Raw genomic sequence first — 25,542 nt, 5'->3', positions numbered from 1 at the left:
CATCATGTGGTACCGCCATTACTTAACTTGTTTTTATGCGTCATCGTAACTACTAGTTTGATTGAGTTTTAAGAATTTTCAAATTACCCTGATAAGGATGAGAATTTTACATTTGGAATGTCTGAATGAGATATAAAAATAAACCATTTTATTTGTATTTAAATATTGGATTTTTTTTATTTGAGTATTATCATATTTAAAAAAAAACGCATTTGTTTTGACCAACATGCCAATTTTTTTTTTATTTTTAAATCGAGCTCACTACCCACGATGCATTTATATCTAGCCATTTCCTATTTTGTGGTTTTGGCATAGCAATACTTCTCAAGTTGAGATAGGTCACGTTCAAAAAATAAACATCTAGGAGCTACTTTTTTTTTTTAAATGTCAACTAAAAAATTTGTGAATGTTATAGATATGACTTTCAAACGTTCTTTGCATACATTTTTATATACAATATAAATTATACTAGTTTTGTGAATGGAGATACCGAATTCATCTTTTTTTCTATACTTACAAAATCAGCTACTATTTCTCAAAAAAGTTTGACTATTAGAACTGACTAATTATCAGATCCTGATTAAATGCACTATTAAAAAAAACCAAAAAATTGTTATCAAAGGAAATAATTATGTTCAAATTTCAGACAGACATCACAATATATGGAACATAGATTAAGACACAATATATGTTGAACAGAAGCATGCGCAAATAGAGCTCAAAACTGTAAAACTGGCCGTCTTCGTAGTTTTTGTTATTTAGAGGGTTAGTAGCAACGTAGAATTTGGAGTTAAATTTATGACTTTAGTCAACGTTTTTCGAACACCATTCACAAACTATTTAGGTTTGCAAAAATCTATTTCTAGTATGGAATGTTAAGCAGTTTAGCGACAAATTTAATAATACCATATCAAAATGAATTTTTAATGACTGTTTTCTTTCAATACCTCAATTGAATCAATTAAATTCGTCTTAAAGTAAAATTAACAAACTTACTATTTATATATTAAATGTCAAATGTGGAAGGTCAATACCAAACCTCAAAAGTATGTATTTGTGTAAAAAATATCCATTTTCACATAGAAATTGATTATTGTGATGATAGTGAAGTTTTTTAATCAAAATAGAATACTAGGAACAAAAACTATATCAGTTTTAAGTGAGTGGTTTAAGTTTGGAAAGAGTATTAAGTATCTGAAAATTCATATAAAAATTGTGTTGTGAAATTACGAATTCACTCACAAACAAGCGACGATGTAAAGCGAAGAAAAGTATTTAGAAATGATGTTTAAAATATTGATATATTTAAAATTACTTCCTGTGTATGGTCGCTCTTGTCGCCTTGATATTACCTAATAAAAACAGTTTGATATACTTCATTTTAATACAAAAAGGAGTGACATTTCCTCATTATGCTTTTAGAACATTCAAAAATCAAGCACATCCTGTTTGTTTACTGGAAAAATTTAAAGTTATTAACAAATATTACCATAACTGCAGATAATTATCCTGAAAATTAGCATTATGAAGTCAAAGTAGACGCCGTCGGGATCGTTTTTAACATCTAAACTTTTTTAAATGTACTATAAATAACTTATGACGCTAGAGTATTGAAAAAAATTGGGGCCTCCCAATAACCTACGACAACTTGTTGATTAACTATCAGAGTAGGTATAGAGTCCATTTAATAAAATCGTAGTTGGCGACAATGTTATAAAAAACTTGGCAAATTAACATATTTTTGTTCATCTCAACCTCTATTTTCAAAATTTAATAAAAAATCGTCACAGGAAATTGTAATTTTTTCAAATCATTTCGCAGAAACAAAAATTTTAAGTAATTATAGATTTTTTGTTCAAGCTTTTTATGAATCTATTTTTCTCAAATTATTTACGAAAAAAAGATTGGAAAATTGAAGAAAATTGATACTTAGTTTTGTGATTTTGAATGCCAAAAACCAACTTTCCATATAAATCCTTCATAACTGTTTTTGATGTCGTGAAATTGTGTTATTATTTTTTTTGGTAATCTACATGAAAGAATAAATAATTTGGATAAAATATAAATTCATAACAAATGTTTGAGGACTTTAACTAAGTTGGGAACTTTTGTAATATTCATACTGAACATAATGTTCACCACTAAGTACACCAATACTGTCTGATGCACGTTTCGATAATCAAGTTGAAGATGATAACTTGTTTATCGAAACGTGCATCAGACAGTGTAATCTTTTAGTGTAGTGGCTGTGTAAACAGTGTGTTTAGTATTACTGATTTTATTAAAAATTGTAAAAATTCCAAAAATCACGTTTTTTTTTGAAATTGTTTGTTATTTTATATGGAATACAAGAAAATATGAGAACTTCATTTGATAACGAGATAATTTTTGTAAAAGATTATTTCGAAAAAACGTTTTATCACTATTTAAAGCCACGAAACTATTATAAACCGTCAATTTAGCTATTTTTGAGTTTTTATTCATAAATGGAGACCAGAATCAAACATTCATCTATTTTTCTATTTTATTTGCTCAAAAAACTATAGTTGCGATATTAATTAGGGTACAAAATTTTTAAATACACAATAAAAACGATCTTGAAGTGTAATTAAGTGGTTCAGAATTATGTACATCAATTTCCGCAACTGCTAGTAGTAAAAAATAAGGTTATAGATAAGGATATATATTTTCTAAACTAAATATTAAGAAAAATAATCTCCATCCCATCTCATATGATTACAAGATATTTTTAAAGGGTGATCAAGACTTGTCACTTTTTGATATTATTCATATAAATTATAAAAGAATAGCGAAATCATGTTTAGAAAGAAATATTGAGCGTCTTTGCTTTTGTTGAATATATAATTTACTTTTTTATTTAGGCGATTACCCTCCATTTATGTGGAATAGGGCAGGTGGTAACGTGAAATTAATTATCTATCGTAAGTCTAACTAGGAACTTCGTAATCAAAATCGTTTGGCTGATATTCGAACAAATACAATATTTCGCAAAATATGTTTTAATTGATTCCTTTTACGCTTAGTCCATCATCTTATTCTTGCCAGGAAAATAAAAGTGGCTTAACGTGTATTAGAACTAACGTAGACTAGTGAGGATTTTCGATTCGCTTTCTTGGATCATTAGAAAAAATAGAAATCATTATTGTTTCCAATTCTCGTAAAAGAATCGAGAAAGTGGAGTCCATATGACATTTATCGATTTCGAAACAGCATTTGACTCAATAGACATCAAAATTATATCGAATAGTATGAGGAAAATAGATACTCGCGAAAAGTAATAGAGTTACCAAGGGGAATATATAAAAACTGATACCAGTACTCACTATATGAAAGTACCTGAGAATCGATCAAAAAAGCACAAAACAACTATAGAAAAGAGCAGGGAAAACGAAGATGAGCAAGATAAGAAATGAGTTCAAATAGGAAACAAAATAGCTGAAAGTTGTTTAAATTGGCACGGTATAAAATATCATAAAGCCTAAATAAAAGTGGTAGAAGCAAAAATAATCGAAATAAGACCTAGGAAAACTTGGATAGAATAAGTAGCAAAAGAAGAAGGGGAAAGCAAAGGACCGAAAAGAATGAGAGAAATGGATAAAAAGGAAGTGATATCTAAACTCTCAATACTTGAAAGGGTATAATGAGTTCTAGAGTTCTAAAATTTTTTTTCGAATCACAATAGCATTGAAAACACTTTTCGATTCTTTTGGAGCCATTAAAAAGAAGCTAAGGGATATAAATTCGTGCACAGTGCTTTCACGAATGCTTGTGTGTGTTGCGGATATGGCGTTAGCTTTTGTTATTTGCCACGTATTAATTTCAAATATAGGCTTTATTGGTTGTTTTTCTTGAATTCCATGGTCAAATCAATAACAGGTTAAATGTTTGTAGATAGTAAATATTTATAAATAGTTTATATCCATATTTCGTTATGTACTATCAGTTCATCATTATTCAAAACATGATTAGTTCATGGAAGCATAGATTATTTATTACTAAACAATGAGGATGCTTAATTCTCACTAAAAAATCAAAGATGAATCTGAAAATAAGTCAGAAATGTGTTTTTGATTGTTAGTGAACAATTTTGTACTTAGATTTTTCCATCTATTAAAAAACACAAACAATTTTTGCTTTCTTGCTAATTTGATTAACAAATTTTGATGAATTCTCTTAACGGACAACGTTCAATTACAATCAAAACGTTGGGACAGGTCAAAATTATCAATATGTCATTCGAAACTTGTTTTGAATCTTCAATAGATTTGCATAATTAATAGCCCCATATTTTTAATTTGAAACAAATTCAAATCTTTCACAATGGTTTTTGTCTTCAAATTATACGACAAGGTTAACACTGAATATATTTTGCATATAAATGTTTACAAGATTTCGCTTGACTGCTAAATTAATCGAATAAATTTTGGCAAGTAACAGTACAACAAACACTATTCATTTATGATACATTTTAACGATTACATCACATAATGTGATACAGAATATTGTAAATGCTTCAACATAGAACTGGATTTTTTTCTCTAAGAGTAATTTAATGCTTTACCGTGTTATAAATTTTACGAAAATAATCAAAATCGTTTATTTTATGCAAGTGAAACTACAAGTGATATATATATCGATAAAATTACCAAGGACAACCAGAGAGTAAGTTTGTTTCCCAATTTAGAAAAAAAAAATATAGAATTGTGAAACTTATATCATGGGATCAACTTTAATACCCTTCTGCAGCATGTGGATGGAATCAGCGACTGACAGACCTCTTCAGCTCTTCGTCGTTACGACAAGAATTTAACTCTAACTTTAACAAAGAACACAACAATTACAGTAAGCATTCCAAGCTTCTTGTTCTGAATGATACGCAATGTTTTGTATATTCAAAGCAAACATCAGAAAACTTACTTTTAGGATGTGTCTCATAGTTACATATCAGGGCCTGTGGCCTTTTTGTTATTTCGTACATTATTACTACTCATTAAATAATATGATGATGATGATATGAAGAGATTGTAAAAATTGAAAACTGGGATTTAAATGGAATCGAACTGAAGTGTGGGATTGACAAATGCATTTATTTCAGATTAGACTAACAGAAGTAACTATTCCACTACAATTAATGAATGAAATAGGACTAAATGACAAAAGGAGTCTTGTCATGAACTCGAATGAATAAAACTGTCAACCAAAAATTTGATTTCAATATTTTTGGAAACAAAAAAGTTTTTTCTCCTTTTTTCTTTCACGTTATTAATAATTTATCTCAATAAATCCCAAATATAATCTCCCATTATGTTTTCATTGTATTGGCCTCGATAATGTTGTTCAAACCGCATAATTTCCTGATGAAAACATTATAATTGCTCTTCTGAATACGCTATCGTGTATTCCATCTTTAATAAATGGACCACTTATATAATAAAATGTATCAGCATCATATTTAAAGTTCCGCAACGACATTAAAGTTTTTCTAGACTTGTACAAAACACCTGATTGTTGTTCATCACTTAAATGCCATCTAGTGGCACTATGTGAACGCGAAAATCCCACTCTGATCGAGCGGTATACAAATTTATGGACACTTTTTAAAATTTATGGGAAAAAAAGTTGAAAGAGTATTATTACTGGAACTATCACAAAAGCAAACTTTATACCAATCAAAGTAAGTATCGAAATGAAAATTGAATAATAAATATCATAAAAACTCTAGTACCGCCCTTAGAATGACAATAAGTTAAGAAAATGGTCGATGAAGTTTTAGAAAAAATTATAAAATGAAATATTTTTTATTTCTCTTGATAACCAAACACCCTATAATTCCATGAAAAAAAAAACGTTGAGACCTTTCATCCGGTAAGCATTTGAACCCTCAAAATTCTGTTGATATAATAACGATTTTCCGAAGAATGGTCACGACCACCGCTCAAGAAATCTTATAACGGCCGTCCGCTTTGACTTAACAAGTTGAGTTCGATACGCGTAAAATTCAATTAAAAACACACATCCTGAATTATTAGATCGTAACATGAATTTTAGCCACATCCTTGTTCGGCCGAAGGAAAACGGAAGTATAAATGTTATTGCGAATATAATATGTTTCAAGTGGTAAACACCAGAAATATATTTCTGTTTCTTGTCGAAAACCTTGAGACTATCATAAATTAGGCAATAACATTATTTGTAAACAATTTATCACGTGACATATTTGGTGATGTCAGTTGTTACGTGTCAAGAGAATAGCTGGAAAAAAGCGAGTAGTATGAACAAAAATTATCACTTACAGACGATTTTTAACGTATGTATCGTTACCAACATACGGTAGCTAATTATTTTTGTGTTATAAAATAACTATTTGCGATTAAAATTGTAACGCGAGTGACAATATTAAAAACAAGCGATAACTGCCCTGAATAAATTAAGGAAATAATAAATTAAATCGAAAATTGTAGATTTTGCAATTCTACAGAACTTTGCTCTGATATATTTTCCGACCTGAAATATTATCTTTGAGATTTTTGCATTTTTTAAGTATCCAATCCTAATTATTTTTTATTCTACTCCACCGTTAATTGTTTCCATGCGGTCCTGTCCTTGGTCTTTTTATATAATCTATTCAGATCCTCTTCTACTTCTTTTAACCATTTTGATCTGGGCCATATACGAGGTCAGGCTATTAAATAACAAGACTGGTTAGGAAAAACGGTTTTATTATAAAAATTATTCTACATTCGAATGCTCCCCTGCAATATACTTCTCTCCCCTCGCCACACACCTTTCCATACGTTTTTCCCATTGATCGAAGCAGTGCTGGAAAACTTCTTTGTTGAGGGCCTTTAAGAGCTCTGCCGTTTTTTGCTTTACCGCTTCCATCGACTCAAATAGGGTCCCTTTCAAAGCAGATCTTTTTCTAACCTTTCTTACTTTTTAAGGAAATCTGGGAGACCCGTTGACGCAAGAGCTTTTGGTCTGGAGTCAGATTTTTTGGCACCATCTTCGCACAGACTTTTGTCTGTATGTAATTCCTCGTTTAAAATTTTTCTAACCGTTTCTTCATCGGCGTTTACAGCCTCGGCAATCATCCGGATGCTTATTCGACGATCTGCACGCACAATTTGGTTCATTTTGGTCACTGTTTTCGGAGTTAAAACTGTCACAGGGCGGCCTGGGCGCTGGTCATCTTCAGTGCTCTCTCGGCCCTTACTAAAGCGCTTACACCACTCTTTCGAATCGTCGAAAGCGTCTGCATTCCTAGTTATTTTATTTTTTGTGTTTTTATCCTTTTAACTGAATCTGTCACTTGAATTTCATTATTCATACGCTGTCTGTATGTATTTTCATTAATCTTGAAGGGGCGTCATATTCTTATTATATTACTTTTTCCTTCAATTTCTGATTGTCTTTACTATATACTTGAAGATTTGTAAATCTTCAATTCATAAACTCCTATTTGTATTTTTTTCCTTTATGAATTGCTTTTTACCTCATAATTTTTGAATTATTTTTATTCTTTTAAAAGTTTTCTCTGTGTCAATACTCATTTCGTGTATTCCTGTTTATATTGAAGAGGTTGCAAACAGGGGCTCAGCACTATGATATTACTCATTCTAATTTTCTAAAAACGTTCAAAACAAACCTCGGTGAATCCGTTTTTTTTGGCATATTCAGAAGAAAAATAAAGAAAAGGAACTTGTCCTTTGTAGAAAAAGTTTTTTTTTTATTAGAAAAACTAAAGGTTATAGTTTAGTGAAGTTAAATTAGGCAATTGTTTGCGCAACGTTCCACGACTTGTAAGAAGTCAGAATTTTTTATTAAAAGAAAAAATGTGTCTGTGGTACATCGCCACAATGTTCTTTTTAACATATAAACCTACAAATATTGAACGATTACACTTTGTCATACTTTCACAGCGACTTATTGTTAGTTCTTCCGCTTGTGACAATGTCTTTCTCAAATATTTATAAATGTGACACACTGTCTCTTTGGATCTAAGTCCTAATTGTTTACGACCACATTTATATATATTTTTATCGTTTTGTGCTGGCTTGGGGTTCCATCTTTATTGGACAGATCCTGCGATATATTTGTATACTCTAACTATTACAATAATGTTGTTAATATAAGTATTTACTTTTTTCTAATATTTTTGATCTCATAAAGTCAGGTTTATATCTTATATATGAGTCTTATAGCTTATATATGAGAGTTATCTGATAAGATTCCTATATAAAAATGAAAATATAAGTTGGATAATATATTTAAGAATATACGTTAAAATATCAGCTATTTTGAATGCTTAGGATTGTTGGACAATCGTATAAGTGAGTCGTGAAGATTTTTGTGAAGATGTGGAAAATTGACCATCGATTTGTCATTTAATATTAGTTTTAAAAAGGCAGTAAGCCATGCAATTGAAATAGAGAATTAAAGCACTTTGTGCGAACCTGCTCCGAAAAAAACAAAGTCGGTTTCATCGACCGTAAAATGATAACGACCGTTTTTTGGTATGTTCATGGGACTGTGTTCATCCACTACTTTAAAATGGTGAAACAATGATAGAAAAGTATTACGCATCATTGCTTGATAAGGTAAAGGGAGATATTGCTAAAAAGAGACCGTATTTGAAGAAAAACAAAGTTCTTAACATCGGGACAATGTACCTTCTCACCCTTAAAAGATTCATAGCTAAAAATCACGAATTAAACTTCAAATTGATTAATTACTCTCCATATTCACCAGGTCCCACCTCTAGTGACTTTTAACTGTTTCCTAACCTTAAAGTTTCACTTGCGTGAGAAAGGTATTCATCAGAAAAAGACGTTATTACATACGTTTATGCTTATTTTAAGGAAAAAAACGGCAGTTAATATTGGGAAGGGAATACGCTAGGAAATAAAAATGATTATGGAAAAAAACTTTTTTTTCTTTAGTTTTTGTTGGAAACTTTTTAGGCAACCCTAATATGGTCTTTATTTTAGCCTTCTTTTAATATTTCTATGTGTAAATTTTTATTTTGCTGTTTAACTACGGTAAGTTCAGAAGGATTTTTTCTTTTTCGCGTATAAAACCTGAAATTCATTTACTCATACATTTTGTAGTTGAAATCATTCCCAAAAATGTTAACAAATCTGAAAATGTGTTACTTTTTTATTAAAAAATGTATTCATAAATTCAGTAATCTTTTGCATATTTTTCGTAAGTACAAACTATTTAATGATAGCTAAAATGAACTCATTCATATGGGAAATTATTTAAAGTACTCCAAAAACGTGTTCCAATAACGTCACAGCGAATATCTTATGTGGTAGTAGTTTATCTTACTTTAAAATATTTGTTCGATGTGGCAACATCGCTTAATATCCATAAAAAAATTATTAGTCGATTTCCTGACTAAAATAAAAATAGCTGGAGATGAACGCCTCTAGACGTGGCAATAAACTATTACCAGGGATTGCTAACCATGCAAAATCCTGCCATATTAAAAATTAAAAATATAATTTAAAGAATTATTTGTAATCTACATAGTATTTCTAATTTTTTAACCATCTCATATTTTTTCAATTATTTCAAAATAACGCTTACGGAACAACCACAAAAATTGTGGTTAAATTAGGTACAATCTCAAGTACAGAAATAAACGTTTTAATTATAACTATCATTAAACGAAAGTGCTACAAGTAAAACGGAAGCAACGAGAGTAGTAGGAACAAAATAACAAAACGAGAGTAAAATGCATCAAGCTAAGCGAGTGACCTTGAATTTGCGGAAAGTCGCTGTCGATGTCGATGAACTAGTGACCGTCCCAGCAAGCCATGCCAAAGCTAACACCAGCCAACTAGATATTGTTATTGCAGGTTTATGTTCTGCTAACTGCCGAGTTCCTTTTTTTATTTTTTTTTGTTGTAAATCGTCTATATCTATATACCAGTTATGATAAATCTTCCAGAATATTTCGAAAAACTAATAAAATATTCAGAAATATATTTGTATATTTTGAATAAGAAAATTCGCTATAACAATAAAAGTCCTCTTTTATGAAACTTTTACTTTTTTGATATCATGAGTGGTAGATTAGAGTTTTTTAAGAAAAATCATTTCTGGGAATGAAATCTTCGTAAGCAATTTTTCAAGAAAAAATAGAAACAAACAATATAGAAAAATATAAAAGTCGTAACATAAGATATGTTTCTTTGCATAACAAATTACCAAATTTACATAAATTATTATTTTTTGTCTCGTCTACGTAAACAACTTTTATAAACAAATAAATAGAATGTTTAAAATTTATTGTTAAATAAATAACAGTAGCTCATTATAGATGCCGATTAATTAATATTTTAACTAATATGGGTAGTGACACAATTTCACAAAATAGAAACAGAATCTTCGTATTTGTGCCGGATTCACGAGAGAATAGTAAATAATTTACAATCTCGTCTCGTTTATAACCATAATTTGCTCTTCTATTATGCCATTATTTATCAAATAATAAACGCAAATTATATTTAAAAAAAATGTTAGTATGACTAAGTCTTAAAAAAACCAGTTCCCGTTACAAAACTACAACTACTATTAGTTAAAAACTGACCTAACCTCTCTCTTTGTAAAGTGACGTCATAAATACTACGACTGTAACGTGGAATCTAGTCGACTGTGTCTTGCCTAGGCCACTAGATTACTGTTACGAGTCGTGCTCCGCCGTTACATGGTTTGTTTAATCGTTTAACAATAAACAATTACACGCTTATCATTGTTACACGGAGAAACAATTATTAATGAACAGGATGGAGATGTGTTTATCAAATTTTGAAAAAAAAATTCCAGACAATATTTTGATTAAATTCGATTTTATTTCATTCGTATTCTTGGTTTTGTAATAAATTTTAAAGTCCCCCTATTATTATTTGAAGATTAGAAAAAACCCTTAAAGGGGTCATGTAATATTAATTTGACAGTTAAAAAAAATTTCTTCTCGGTTATTTCTAATATTTGTGGTATCCAATAATAATAATAATTTTTACTGTCATTCAGTTTCCTCCTACAAGATGCAAATTAATATTTCATTCTAATGTTTTATTTACGTGGATCATACACATTTTCTTTAAATATATATTTTTAAGAGAAACATTAAAAAATAATCACTGTATGATGTTTCTATTAATTGGTCTTACAATTTTCATACTATTATGAAAAATAAACTTAACATTCCCAACATCTGCAGTGTTTTCGCAACAAATAAAAATGAATATTTCAGATATAGCAATTACACATAAAAACATGAATAAAAAGAATCAACTGACGAGGCAAGCGCCGTCATGATATAATTTATCCGGTAGGAGAGAAGATGGCGGGGAAAAACAAAACGCAATCGAGTCATTTCCGGTCGCCGTCACACGTAACGCTTTATAAGACAAAAAGAAAAGAAGAAAAATATGCGCGAAGATAGCAGCAATACAACGTTGCCAATTATAAATTTTATTGATACTTCCTTAAATAATTATTACATAGATTATCCAAAATATAACTGAGTTTATAAAATAATAGAATATTAATTAGTTATTTATCAACTTGTTGTTAAATTTTATACATATTTGCAATAAAAACATAATCTTAAAACAATCAAATTGACTACTAGAAAATAACAAACCCAGTTTCATAAGAAATAAGCTTTGATATTATTTAAATAAGCCAACAATTCAGTAAAGCGTCTAGACATAGAAGAATTGCATCTCGAACTATAAGATAAGAATCATATCCCGATTTTTTATCTAAAGTCTCTCTCTATCTGTCATTATTATAGGCTTCTTTTTTATCTAAAGTCTCTCTCTATCTGTCATTATTATAGGCTTCTTTTTTATCTATCTAATTTTTAAACGGCATTTTTTAATCAGATTGGAAAACACCATATTAAACAGAGAAAAATTTTTTCTGCAGATAAAACGAAAACATGTTTATATTAGTTACATAATAAATATTTTAAGAACTGTTTGACTTCATTAATAAAGAAATAAAAAGTGCGACATAATTTCTTTCAGTTTGCAATATTAGTGGATGAATAAATACTAAGTAACACTATTTTGTGATAACCTGGCAACTCAGTTTAACTAAGCGACTGAAGGACATCAAGTAGTGCGCATGCGAATTTCTATAATTATATCATTGCAAAAGTGCAAACGAGAAGCACGTCATTGGATGGGATGAGGGTACGAAAAGGGGGGAATAGGGGGATCCATCTGTTTGCCGGGGTGGACGGCCTATTCAAGGCCTACTATCTTCAATAATCGTTTTACTGCGAATCTCACAACGTAGTAACTCCTTATTATTTATTTTTTATTTCGATTCTTACTCTGGTAGGCATATGTAGGAAAAAAATAAATTCGTCAGTATATATGACATCTAATATATTTTTTTAATAATTTATAAAAGGCTAATATATTTTTTAACAAAGTTATAAATAAAAAATATGGCTTCTTACGTAATGAATTTTATTCGCGCTCAAAAATCTGACAACAACGCGTTTACATATATAAAATACCTAACCTTTAATTACATAAAAATATAACTTTCAATTTTATTTTAAGTGGAATTCTAATAAAATTTTCCTGTATTAGATTACAATAAAATATCAATATTATTATTCAATAATCTATTTAGTATATTCAAAACATCTATGCGGTACAAATAACATATAATTTTGTTGCTGACTAAGTTTACAACACATCGAGTTTTTATTTTTCAAATAAGATCCGAAAAGCTTATTACATTGGTCTTGGCTACTGCAAATATTTAACTATTCACACTTTTACAATCTTCTAAATTCTTTCATTTTGTACATTTTCTTTTTGCATTAATTGCTAAGGTTAAAGAAATTTTGAAATCAATAGAATTTATTGGATATTAGAATATAAAGTGGTTGGCTTTGAATCACGTTTTCGAATAATAAACAATACTAACCAATTAACTATGTAAATCCCAAGAGAAAAATATACCTCAAGTTTGATGAACCCATTGAAATAAATCTATTATTTAATAAACATTTATCATTGTTTGTAAGCCATTATGTACCAGACTTTCTTTTAAAAATATTCAAGGAATTTCCTCAAAATTGTAAACATCCGATAATAACATAACCCTGTGTGAGTGTGGCAATAATAAAACTACTTTTAGCGGTTCATGCTTTCGTCCATCGATGAGTGCTGCTAGTGTCTGGAGGTGTGGTAAAGGGTAAAGAGGGGCATCCAGTACCGAACATTGACCAGGAAACAACGTACATAACCTTCAAATCGCTGTATTGCTTTGCTTTGGTTCTCGGTGTGTCCTTGGTTTGAGAAATAGATGCAGTGGTGCGCAACGTTGAGGCCGAACTCGGCGTTAATCAATGTGTGTGAGCATCACGACGTTGTCGATAATATTTATAGGACTCTATCCAATATAAAAACAATAATAAAATGAATCATACTTAATAAAATAATTTAAATAATATAGAGAATTAATATAATTTAACAGAATACACTTCTTGAACTTGAAATAGAATCAACACCATTCATTTAATTAATGTTGTTTTTTATTTCTATTGGGAATATCTTACTTTTTATGATATTGGCAACAGTGTTTGTTAACTGAATGAAATAAAACAGTTCTACTGCACTCGTTTTTCCGATGATATGCGTTACGGATTGATGTACCTATTGACATCAAAATCAAGTATAAATCTTATAAATACTAAAATGAAATTGACAAAAAAGTTTTGTTTGCAGTTTGAATTTGTTCTATCATTTTTTAAATGCTATTTATTTATAATTGATAATTAATAATGGACACAACTTAACAGATTAATTACATAGTACGCCCCGTTTTTTCAATATTTAGTTTTTAAAATTTATTGGCTGACTTGTTGAAGGATTGACTCAAGATAATGTTATTTTTTGGCGAGTTATTTTATTTATTTTTGAGGTTGGGTTGAACGGACCGATGACTTTGTTTAACTTTACAGGTAACTTTTTTACGATTTCACAGGTACGAAAAATTAAGTGGTTCGGTAAATAATAAAAATTCCAAGTTCAAAAGACGTAAAGTGGAATTATTTAAAACTGCTTATCCAAACCATCGATGTATTAATTTGAAATTTTTTAAATTGCAAAACGATCCCAATTTGATAATTCAATCTAATAGTTGAATTAATTAGACGGAGATAAACTGTCATTAAACATTACAAAACTTGACGTCTCGGAAATTTGATTACAAGAAATGACATTTCCTACTTAAACTCATATTTACTTTAATGAAGATTAAACTTTTTTCACTGGTAACTACGCTCTCACTGTTGGGAGGTCAAAATACAGAAAGCATTGGCGTAATATATTTTTAAATTTAAATCCTTTCAACAGGTGGGCCTGAAAGTTTGTACGCTAGCATATAAGATGCATTATCTCGATAAAACAACACTTTCTTCTTCTTCTTAAAAAAGATCCGATAAATGTCAATGGACAAATTAATATTAGCGGTTCGACTTGGTCCTAACCTCAATGTTAAATCAATAACCTTGGATGGCAAGATGCAAAAACATCAATATGGTGGATGATTCTAGCACTTAAATAAGTCTTTAAGTTATATATGTATGTAGAAGTGATCAAAAACACATGCCAGAGACAAATAGAAGGAAGAAGATCAATGAATTTCTAATGATAAAGGAAATATCATATACACTGACGCAGTTAAATTGGTTGCTATTGATTTTGTTCATAGATTAGATAGTAAAAACACCAGCTAGACCTGGTATTCTGTCATGTACAGATGACATTGATTGCGATATAAAAAATACTTTTCTGAAATGAGTGGAATGTAGAGTTTGAAAATAAACATGAACGACTAATTCTTCCAATTAAAGGTCAAGAATATTATATTCAACTAACCGTTACTTAATAATTATGTATTTTGCGTAAAGGACCTATGCTAACTTAATATCATTATTATATTTTGTGTATCGATTTTTTTTGTGTTTATTGTTTGGGGACAAGACGTTGATGGCGTTGAGGAATTGGGCACAACGATAAGTATCAAGATGCCGATACGTTGTCTTTTGAGAACCGTACATTCAAGAAAGAACGAAAAAACCAAACATCATATAAAAACTACCAAAATTCGACAAAATGTTTCCAGCTTTCCGAGGCATATTCCGACCAACTACGAAATAAAATGTTTTGTTCTTGTTGATAATAAGATAGAATGAGTTACGTGAAATTCACAAATTAATCTTTCATTAGTAAACGACGATAACATCAAAAAAGTTGAGGAAATCGTATTGTCGGCATTCGAAAAACAGCAGAGACTCTCAACATCTCTTATGGATTAATTCATTCCAGAGGATCAAACGGTCAATAAGAAGTACTACTTGACTGTTTTAAAGCAATTCATGCGCAGATGATTCGCTTAAGAAATTGGAGACTATCCCAGCCGAGGTTCAAAAATGTATGGAAAATTGGATTAAGCATTGGAATGCTTGTGTTAGCTTGAAAAAAGCCTGTTTTGAATCTGATAATGAATATTCGTATTTAGACACGTTATAATGTTTTTTGGCTCATGCCGGTCAAATTTGATCACATGGTATATTACGGCAGAACTCGGCGCAACATAACGAAACAGTTTTAATTAAAGAGAGTTAAGAACAAAACTATTATATTTTCATATAAATTTAATGAAAAGCTTCTTGAAATTACAGAAACAATTTTATTTATCTGTACAGGTTATGTTGTTGTATTTTTTGTTTTGCGCACGCCTATGGTGAAGACCTCATCGTGTCGGACGTTATTATCTCAGTTTCTTTATTGTTTAAAAATATTCCGCTTTAAATAACAAATTTCTTTATACTTCCGGGAACGAGAATGAGATACAATTAAACATATCAGTAATAATGGAGTCATGGACATCACTATTTCAAATTGATAATACTTTTTTGATGTCATTCGAAAAATAGTATCAATTACAAAGGTTAACTTTCATTTATAAGAAACTTAGAGACGTAAAGAAGATAAATAGGATTTGTTACAGTCATGATCTTGGACCAAATAATTTCCAGGAATGTTTATAAAGACGTAGTGTGAATTTGATAGTGAGATTGATGTTTTTAATAGAATATTTGAATGTTTTCGAGCTAAACAAACAAATAGCACAGGCGAAGAAGAATAATATTTATTATTGTGTTTTAAATCCAGATCCTATCGATATTTTCATCGCCTTTTCGAGGTTTGTCTCCAATAGACTGTCTTACATGATGCATCTTTAGTCCAAATTTACACTCATTTTTAGAACGCAATAGAATTAACAGTTGTTATAGAAAATTAAATGATGTAAACAAAAACAAATTCAAAGTCTCAAATTTCCACATGTCACTCATCAAAGTCCGCGTCCTAAAGTTGGCAGTCCCAAAATGTGCCTTCAACCAACCAACATTCGAAGTAAAAAACTATGTGTTTTGTAAAGTACAATCTTTTATAAAAATATTTATAGCATCTGTCATCTATTAAATATCTAGACTCGATTGTATACAGTCTAATACTTATTTCTCTGTTTGTTGTGATAATTTTAATAAACTGAAAAACGTAAATTGAAATCAACTTTCTGACTAAGATTTAAACGTAATAAGAAGTAAATAGAGAAACTATCTAAAATGAAAGTGGATTTTCATATAGGAAACATTACGCGGTAACTAGCCCGTTTAAATAACAAATCTTACCCACATTTTCTTTGTGCTACATTCTCACAATAATCGTTCTTAGATATTTTATACGGTGTGTCGCATATTAGATGAAGACACGTCTATATTCACATCTTTTCTAAAGATTACACGATTGGTGATTCCTCGGTTTGTTTTGAATGGGATTAGGACTTTTTTTTGTACAGGATATGGTTAATTTCGGGAATGGCACTAATGTAAAAAAACTTTTCGTCTGCAGGGTGACAAGTTCACACTGTTTTTATATCCGTTTAGAAATACCCGTTGTTAGAAATACTTTATTACTCATAAAAGTTGATATGTTTAGTACGAATAATAGCAAAATAATTAAAAATTACAAATTTTCGTCTTTTCCTAAGTTGTCAGGGGGAAAATTTAAATGTCAGTCCCAGAAATAAATTTTTTAATGATATATTCACCGCTATCTGTTGAAAATTTGGTTATTTAATTCTAACCTTATTGTCCATTATAATACATTTTAATTTTTTTAATAATAAAACTGAAAGGCTGAAAGTGTCAGAATCCTTTCTTATTTTTCATTTTTACCATATTTGCTTTTTCTTAAAGTAAGAATAGAACTATTATAATAATAGATTGAAAAAAAAAGTATATATAATACTAACAGTTATCCCCAAATTTTGTAGTACTCAAATAAAAAAAAATATTAATTAATATGGTACTTTTCTCTTTTATTAATTAATGAAGGAATTCTAATATTCGTGAGAATACGATTAATTCAATCACCCTTTTGAGTTTTTATAGAGGGGACGATCCTATCACGAAAAGCCTATAATTTGATAAAATCCCAAGACAAATCACTCTACCGCTCAACTACCTGTTTACAACACCCTCTCTTTTAACATAATTGATTTCCGGATGTATTATTTCTATCTTTATTCCTCAAAATGGTTTCACATTTGAATCAGGGGTGTAGCAAGGACATATAATACTTAAATTTGAATAAATGAAATTATTAGAGAAATATTTCTTTTGCAATTTGTGATTTTCAAAAAATTTAAGCTCGATTACTAGGAAATGCACAAAACAATCATTTTATTCTTTTCCATTTTTGTTTAGCCTAGAGTTGCCAAGATGGCAATGTCTAGTACTAAGGAGGCGTATTAACACCGAACCCTATATATAACTTGTAAACTTTTTCCTGTTAATTGCAAGCAAAAACAATACAAAAACTGTCCAAACATTTAGCTATGCAAATATTTGTTATCCGTTTCTCAGAAATAGCCATTTCAAAATACTAGTGCTAGATATGTTCATAATTCAATTTAATGTCACTAACTCCAAAAAAAGATGCAGAAGAGAATATTAGACACTTATGTATAATTTACCTCACCGTTTCTAAAGAACAATTAAGTGACTCATTATATCATAATATATTTTATAACATTTTTCTGGTATTCTATTTTTACTAAATTTCTAATAATCGGAATAATCCATCTCTGCTTTTATAAACAGCCTGTTGATATCTACCTGTGCATGTGTTCTCATCAACCCCATATCTCGCCGCATTTATTTGACCTACTTTAGAAGTACCAACTACCTATAGCAGCCCTTCCTTCTTTGTCCTCATATATATATAAACAACCCATTTCCAATCCCACATACCTTTTTATATAATTTTAAAAATATGAATATTTAAATTTAAGAATATATTGACACTAATTATTATTTTTGTTTCAGATTTGGATCCCTACAATAGCTATATTTTACAGCAACACCAGGTTCAACAGAATCATCATATGCACCATCACAGTCAATCACCATTTACCACACCTTCTCCTCCTTCCCCACCTATAAGACACTCAATCCCGACATCTGTTATACAGGCAGCTACCAGCAGTATGTACGACGATCCTTACATGTTAGGATTTTCACCGAGGAAACTCAAAAAAGTAAAGAAACAAAAAATGGGCGAACCAGGCACCGTTAAGAGGAAATCAAGGGAAGGATCAACGACTTATTTATGGGAGTTTTTATTAAAATTGTTACAAGATAGGGAATACTGCCCAAGGTATATAAAGTGGACGAATAGAGAAAAGGGCGTCTTCAAATTGGTGGATTCGAAGGCTGTTTCGAGGTTATGGGGCATGCACAAAAACAAACCCGATATGAACTATGAAACTATGGGTAGAGCCCTAAGATATTATTACCAGAGAGGCATTTTAGCTAAAGTAGATGGACAGAGATTAGTCTATCAATTTGTAGAGGTACCTAAGGATATAGTCGAAATTGACTGCACAGGAGCTGCGTAAATTTCAATTATTTTTTCTCAAAACAGAGAAAAAAAACTGAACCAGCTGGTAGTGGAAACCGGCTGTGTCTCGAAAAGTACAACAAATCACAAATTATTTATTTAGAAATATTGAGTTTCTAGATTGTAAATATTAGCTATGACTCAAAAGTGTGGTAACAACGAATTTTTGCAGTTTGTAGCATTTCTGAAAGATCTCATAGTTGAAGTCATTTTGTAAAAATTGTCCAAGACAACCTAAAATAAAATACTATATGGTAGAACCATAATTATTGCTATTTATTCTTCAGATAGCGCATATCTCAAATGTAAAAAAAACCTAATTTAGTTAACCATTTTTGATTGTTTTTATTACCTGTTAATTGGATAAGAATGGAAACCTATTTATGTCCTATTATATATAAAGAAGTACCAATAGTGTACAAGTACAGGTCCTCCTCGAAAGAAATCATTCGATTATGACCACCATACCTTATCAAACATTGACTTCTCAATTTATCTCTGCACTTTTGTTTTTGTAAATCTACTACACTTTTCCTTAAAGATGTTATAGAATTTTCCACTTTTTTGCGTACAAAAGCGTATTCGACTATGCCTGACAAAGTTGAAATTGTCTGACGTGGATTTGCTTCAGCTTCTACCCTTAGCATGTCGTTTATTGTTCTTGGTTCTGAAATTAGAGAATCATCTTTAGATCATTGGCGACTGTTGAGTTCCTACCATTGAGAAACTCAAAAAGTATATGTTCTTATAATATTTGGCTGGCCATTTCACTCCAAATTTCTCTAATATGTATTTATTTAGAAGTGAACAAGTCATAATGACGTTAAATGTTTTTGACACGGCTTTGAAGCACCATAATGGACTGACAAATGACAAGCAAACATCTGGGCAGAGAAGTCGTTACTTATGGTTCACCTAAAAACATTATTAGACAATATATGGAAAAAATAGCTCTGGAAATATTCAAAAAAGCCACAGTGTTATTTCCAGATCAGTTTAAAGCCTGGATTTTCCAATCCGACTGCTGGGAATGGGAGTATATCATTTTGGTATATTTAGATAATTTATTAAGCTGTAAAAAGATGTGGTTTTAATTTCAAGACCACTGAAAAGCGTTGTCGTTGATTGGATAATTGATAATGCAAACCTGTTTTTTAAATTATTTCACATTATATAAAAGCATTAGTTTCGAAGAATAATCTTGTGGCTTAATTTTTTATTTTTAATTATTTGATAGTCATTAAATCGTTTCATTTGAAATAAAAAACACTGTAATATGGATATTTTATCAGTAATGGCTAATAAATAGCAACTATTTAGTGGTACTACTTATAAGTAATGAAATTTGTGAGCTAAACTCGTTTAATCTATATCCTTAGGTGACCTGAGATAATGGGAAAGGTTGTGATTTGAAAATAAACACTATAGTATGTTGTAAGATCCTAAAAAATATTGTATCCTACCCTCTACACTATTTCATACGATTGCAATGAAGCATTTATACGAACGTTTGAACTAATATTGAGAAAATTTAATATATTTATGGTCTGAAGAAAATGCCGTTTCCTTAAACATCCAGTGTTTCATAATAATCAAGTTCTTTCTTGTTTATTTCTTCAAAGATGGACCAAGTGTTCAAAAACTGCATTTATAAGTGCTTTTCAAAAAACAGTTGTACAAAAAAAATTGTTGGTGGGTCATTAAAGATTATTTTAAGCAGGTTGATCTGTACATACAAAGTTTAAAAAAAATATAAAATGTATCACTGTTGTTTACTGTATGGTATGGAATAGTGACAATTTTGTTATATAGGAAGATTTTTTATAAAAAATATATACCTAAAATGTTAAGAATATCAATTATAATAGTAATAAATGAAACATAGTTGTGGATGTGTGAGATTTGTGATACGGACGGGTTTCAGGGGGGGAACAGTTTTTTTCCAAATTTTTGTTGATAAAAGAGAACAAATCCGTTTTGTTTACGTAATCAATAATTTTGTTACGACATGCGGATCTGTTTCTCGTACATATTATTTAATTACAAAGGAAGGTGCTTTAAAATGGATTAGAAAAGACTGCGAGGTGCCTAGTGATTGACAGAAAAAATAAATTAATGTCAATGAATAGCTCTCTTTTTGTTTTTCTTTGAAGAGCGGAAAATCTTTTTGGATTTGATCTCAGTATGTACACAAAAATGATTTGTAGAAAAATATCGATTTGGATAGATAATAAAAACGATTGAATGTAATCAATACAAAAACTTTTTCGTTTTTATATTAAAAAATGAGTTTTTGATTTATCAGAACAAAAAATTTGTAAATATGGGAAAATTATTTCATAATTAAATTTCAAGAAGTTTCAATTATACAAAAAAAAAACAGTAAGTTTATAAGTGTACATTCTGTATAGTATTTATTTAATAACTTCGAAATATCACATTTAATTTTTTTTGTAAATTTTTTTGTAACTTTCTGTGATTTTTGTAATTTTAGTTGTTTTCTAAATTTATTGTTGAACATATGTACCTAATTGATATGTGTCTTGAAATATTATACAGCTCAGTGCAAATCAGGACAAGTTATATAACAAATACTTTAACAAATGTAGAAATTAGATAAAAAAAATTGAAACCTATCCCAGGATTTTTCTCAGCGAAAATTTGTACTATATTATAAGATTGTAGAAGAAAAAAAAACAGTTGTATGTGTAATTGTATAAATTTATGCACAAAAAAACCTGACAATCTGGCAAATAATTACAAATATATTTTAAACACAAAAATGAGAGAATATAAATAATGGTTGTGTGAAAATATATACTAAAATCATTTTTTCCATGCTTGGTAATATCGTTATTTTTTTTAAATTCAGGTTTTTGTTAATAAAATTACACTTTTTAAATAATAGAAGTCAAATTATAGCTTCATTTACTTGCTAACTTCTTCTTCTTCTTTAACCGGCGCTACTATCTTTTGAGAACCAGAGTCTTAACAATCGATTGCCAATTCTTTCTGTCCTGAGCCTCCAACGTCGCTGGATTGGATCTAGCCTCAATGTCCTCCAACCAGCAAAGGGGTGGTCTCTATACATGGCTCTGCGCGGGTATCGATCAGAAGGCATCCGCTCCCTGTGTTCCAGCCACCCCAAACGCGCTCCAGTATGAACGCCACTAAATCTGACTCGCCATACATCTGTCTCAGCTCAGCATTCTTCTGGATGCTCCATTTACTAACTTGTATTATTATATCATGAACAAGTTCCAGTGATTGAATTTGTCTTTTGCATCAATTTTAAAATTTTATTATATATGCTTGTTTAGGAAACTTGAATACAGTTTATAGTGTAATTGAAATAAGTATCTGACAAAGATGTACCACATTTTGGAAAAAATGTGTTTGTTAGTCAAAACTTTGGTGATTAACGAAATCGGAGGGGTGTAAACCAATCTAGATAATTACCAAATTCTCTACATTTGCTTGTTTCTTTAAGTTAAATATTCGCAGATCAAATTTTACGCATTTATTACAAAAATAAATAGAGAATGCCGCGGGTACTATCAATTTGAAAAGAACCTCGCCATTGTCAGATGTAGACTCGACGTAATCATCTTCGGTAGTATTTCATTTCTTCTGTTTTAATTGACACAACTGATTTCTCATTACTATTTGATGTAATTTTTATCGTGTATTTTTGGATATGCCCTATTTAAAAATATTTTTCTACACAATAAACCACTTACCTATATAAATAATGTTATGAAATAGAAACATCTAATAGTTTGCCAGATAGAGGGTACAAAATTTGTTGACTTTATCGTCCAGATACCATGTGATATGTTTGCATGATTGTTAATTGTCAACACGTTTAGCCAATATATATATTATATACACGTTATACATTTAAATGTTCTTAATTTTTTGTTTGTTACCTATTTAAACAATTCAATACTAAATGTGCAAAATCCTGTGTATTACTCATACTTGAACGTCATCAAAAATAATACTAGGGATGGAATTATTCTTATTTGTAAAAAACAATAATCTAAAAAAAGGTTTTTTTAATAAACCTTATCGATATAAAATTGGAGACGCTCATGTATTATTTATCTGATCTGCAGGTAATACATCACTAACAAATGTTTATATACATATAAATCTTATTTTTACAATAAATAACTGAAAAACTATGTAATTTTTTGGTGATATTGCAATAGAAATGTTACAGTTTTTGTATATATAGATAATTTTTATTCTATAACAGAAAGAAATTTACCTACCTTTAGATAATAAGGATTTTATTGATTTTAAAATAGAATATTGTATAGTTTTTATTTAGTTTAAGACAAGGTACTTCTTTATATATATATAGTTTATTGTAATATTTTCTCTTCGCAAAAATATAATATGATAAAAATATTTTAGTTTCAATTCCAATCCAATAAATCTTTCCTACGAATGTTTTGGATTTATCAACATATCCATTCAGTGTCAAGTTTAATACCCCACTATAAATAATATAGAAATATTCTTTTAAACTTTTTTGAAAATATTCTATTTAAAATAATGACATTAGTTTGTATAGAAATAAAAATTATGTAACAGTGTCGAGTACATTTTTATATGCTATTTGACAATGTTAAAAATATACTAAAAATTGTTACCATCCCAGTAGAGGCTAGTGCATAAGCGCGGTAGAGCTCTCAAAAAAAATTAAGAGCTAAAAAAATACATAATTTAATTGATAATAATCTTATCTAATACATTTTCTACTACTTATCCACAAGAAAATTTGCAATATTTCACAATACCTCCATAAACAATTCCATAAAGTCGACAGGTTGAATAATTCACATAACTTCCGATTCACGCTGTTGTAGTATTAATCTAGCGCAACTTTTTAACAAACTGGGTAGATGCCAATCATACAATTTTTTTCGCGAATTCTTTGGTTCCTTAGAACGATTTGACTGAATAACAATGTACTATAATAGAGTGTGTGGTATAGAAGTTGTTTTTAACCTAACAAATACAAAGAGATTTGAGAATTGAAAACGAAAGGCAGGTTATCAACAAATATAGAAAATCTGGTTTAAGAAGAGGAAAAAGCTACACAAAAAATGAACTGAAGATATTTGAGCCAAAAATTATTGGATTTGTGGTTGTAATAAAAAAAATAACACTAATTGTGCTAAATTTTATAGGCCATTCGAACTGGCTCCCCTAACAAGCGATACTTTCGATAATCGTGGCGTATTTCGTAAGTTACAATTTTTTAAGTGAATTACTCAAATTTTAGTCTAAGTGATTTCTGAATCATACCTTGGATTACTGAAAAATTTCTCAACATGGTTATGTAATTGAAGTATTTAATGCGTTGTTCATGACATTTTCATCATAAAATCAGTAGAAGTGTAGACCTTGATAAAGATGTAAAGCAGTGCTTGGAGATTTATATTTTTCTTATTGTGGAAATCGCTCCAACATGTCAGCATGGAAGCAGACAAAATCCGTTTTTGATGTAATTAATTTATTGTCCTCTTTCCACTCTATTCGAAAATTTCAATCAAATCCCTTTGTCGATTCTAAAACGTTCTCTACCTACATTCTATAACGTCTAATTATTTGAATTATCTTTAATAATTTCCTTTATTTCAAATAAATTTAGTAGGCTTATTTCTGTGTGAATTTTTTATTTAATTTTGGGAACAGAACAGATTCCTGTATAGATTTATGTTAAAAAATAAATAAAAAATTCAGTTTTTATTGATGTTAGAGCATAAGTTCCTTTTTATACAGATCTGTTCTACCAACTCGTTCATTCTTTAGTAATTTCCATCTGTTCTTGTTCCGTTTCCGATTTTATTTTTTACGTAGTTCTACAGCTGCAAAGTTGGAGTTAGTGACAACCAAGTAATCAGCCTATGCTGAATAGAACTACCTGAGGAAGTCTCCAACCAGGGAAGTAAGATTACACCCATACTGCTAATTTCATTAGTGTTTTCAAATCAAATACCAATCACACAGCTGATGGCAAGGTGAGTTTTTTTTAAAACATGCAGATCAGCTAATTTTTTTCATCTCAGCCGCTACTGAATTATCTTATAATAAAGAAAAAAACTTTTCTTAACAAAAACAAAAATATGAAATGTTACTTTAGAACCAATTAAACATCTTTCGGAGAATTTCGATCATCAAGACGTATTAGTATACTGTGTCACTACATTTTTTCATTTATCCAAAATAATTAAAAAATATAATAAACTCCTTTCAGTTGTCCTGATTTTCTTCTGGTTGTGTGATGAAAGTTCGTCTTACCATAAATATTTCTTGGTGCGGTTGTTACATTTACAAATGATACAGCAATATACTAGAATTACAATATAGTATTGTTACTAAGAAATGAAAAACCATTCCAACGTTACTGATACATTAGCCTAACCTAATAATTATCCTTTTCAGTTCAAATGAGATAACGGGACTTTATTACTCTCAAGTTCAAATATTTATG

General features: G+C 29.7%; 1 protein-coding gene across 3 annotated transcripts in view; it reads left to right on the top strand.

Moving 5' to 3' along the window:
- Positions 1–21,146, top strand: part of LOC130899640 (ecdysone-induced protein 74EF) — a 293,099-nt gene extending 271,953 nt beyond the window's left edge. For all 3 annotated transcript variants that reach the window (XM_057809716.1, XM_057809715.1, XM_057809717.1), the window contains one exon: positions 18,461–21,146. In XM_057809716.1, coding sequence (XP_057665699.1) covers positions 18,461–19,032 — 572 coding nt within the window. In that variant the 3' untranslated portion in view covers positions 19,033–21,146. The remainder of the gene's footprint in view (positions 1–18,460) is intronic.
- The last annotated feature ends 4,396 nt before the right edge of the window (positions 21,147–25,542 follow it).

Source organism: Diorhabda carinulata, chromosome 11 (assembly GCF_026250575.1).
Source record: "Diorhabda carinulata isolate Delta chromosome 11, icDioCari1.1, whole genome shotgun sequence".
Classification (NCBI taxonomy): domain Eukaryota; kingdom Metazoa; phylum Arthropoda; class Insecta; order Coleoptera; family Chrysomelidae; genus Diorhabda; species Diorhabda carinulata.
The sequence above is the reverse complement of the archived record's forward strand: the minus strand, read 5'-3'. Positions and strand labels throughout refer to the sequence as shown.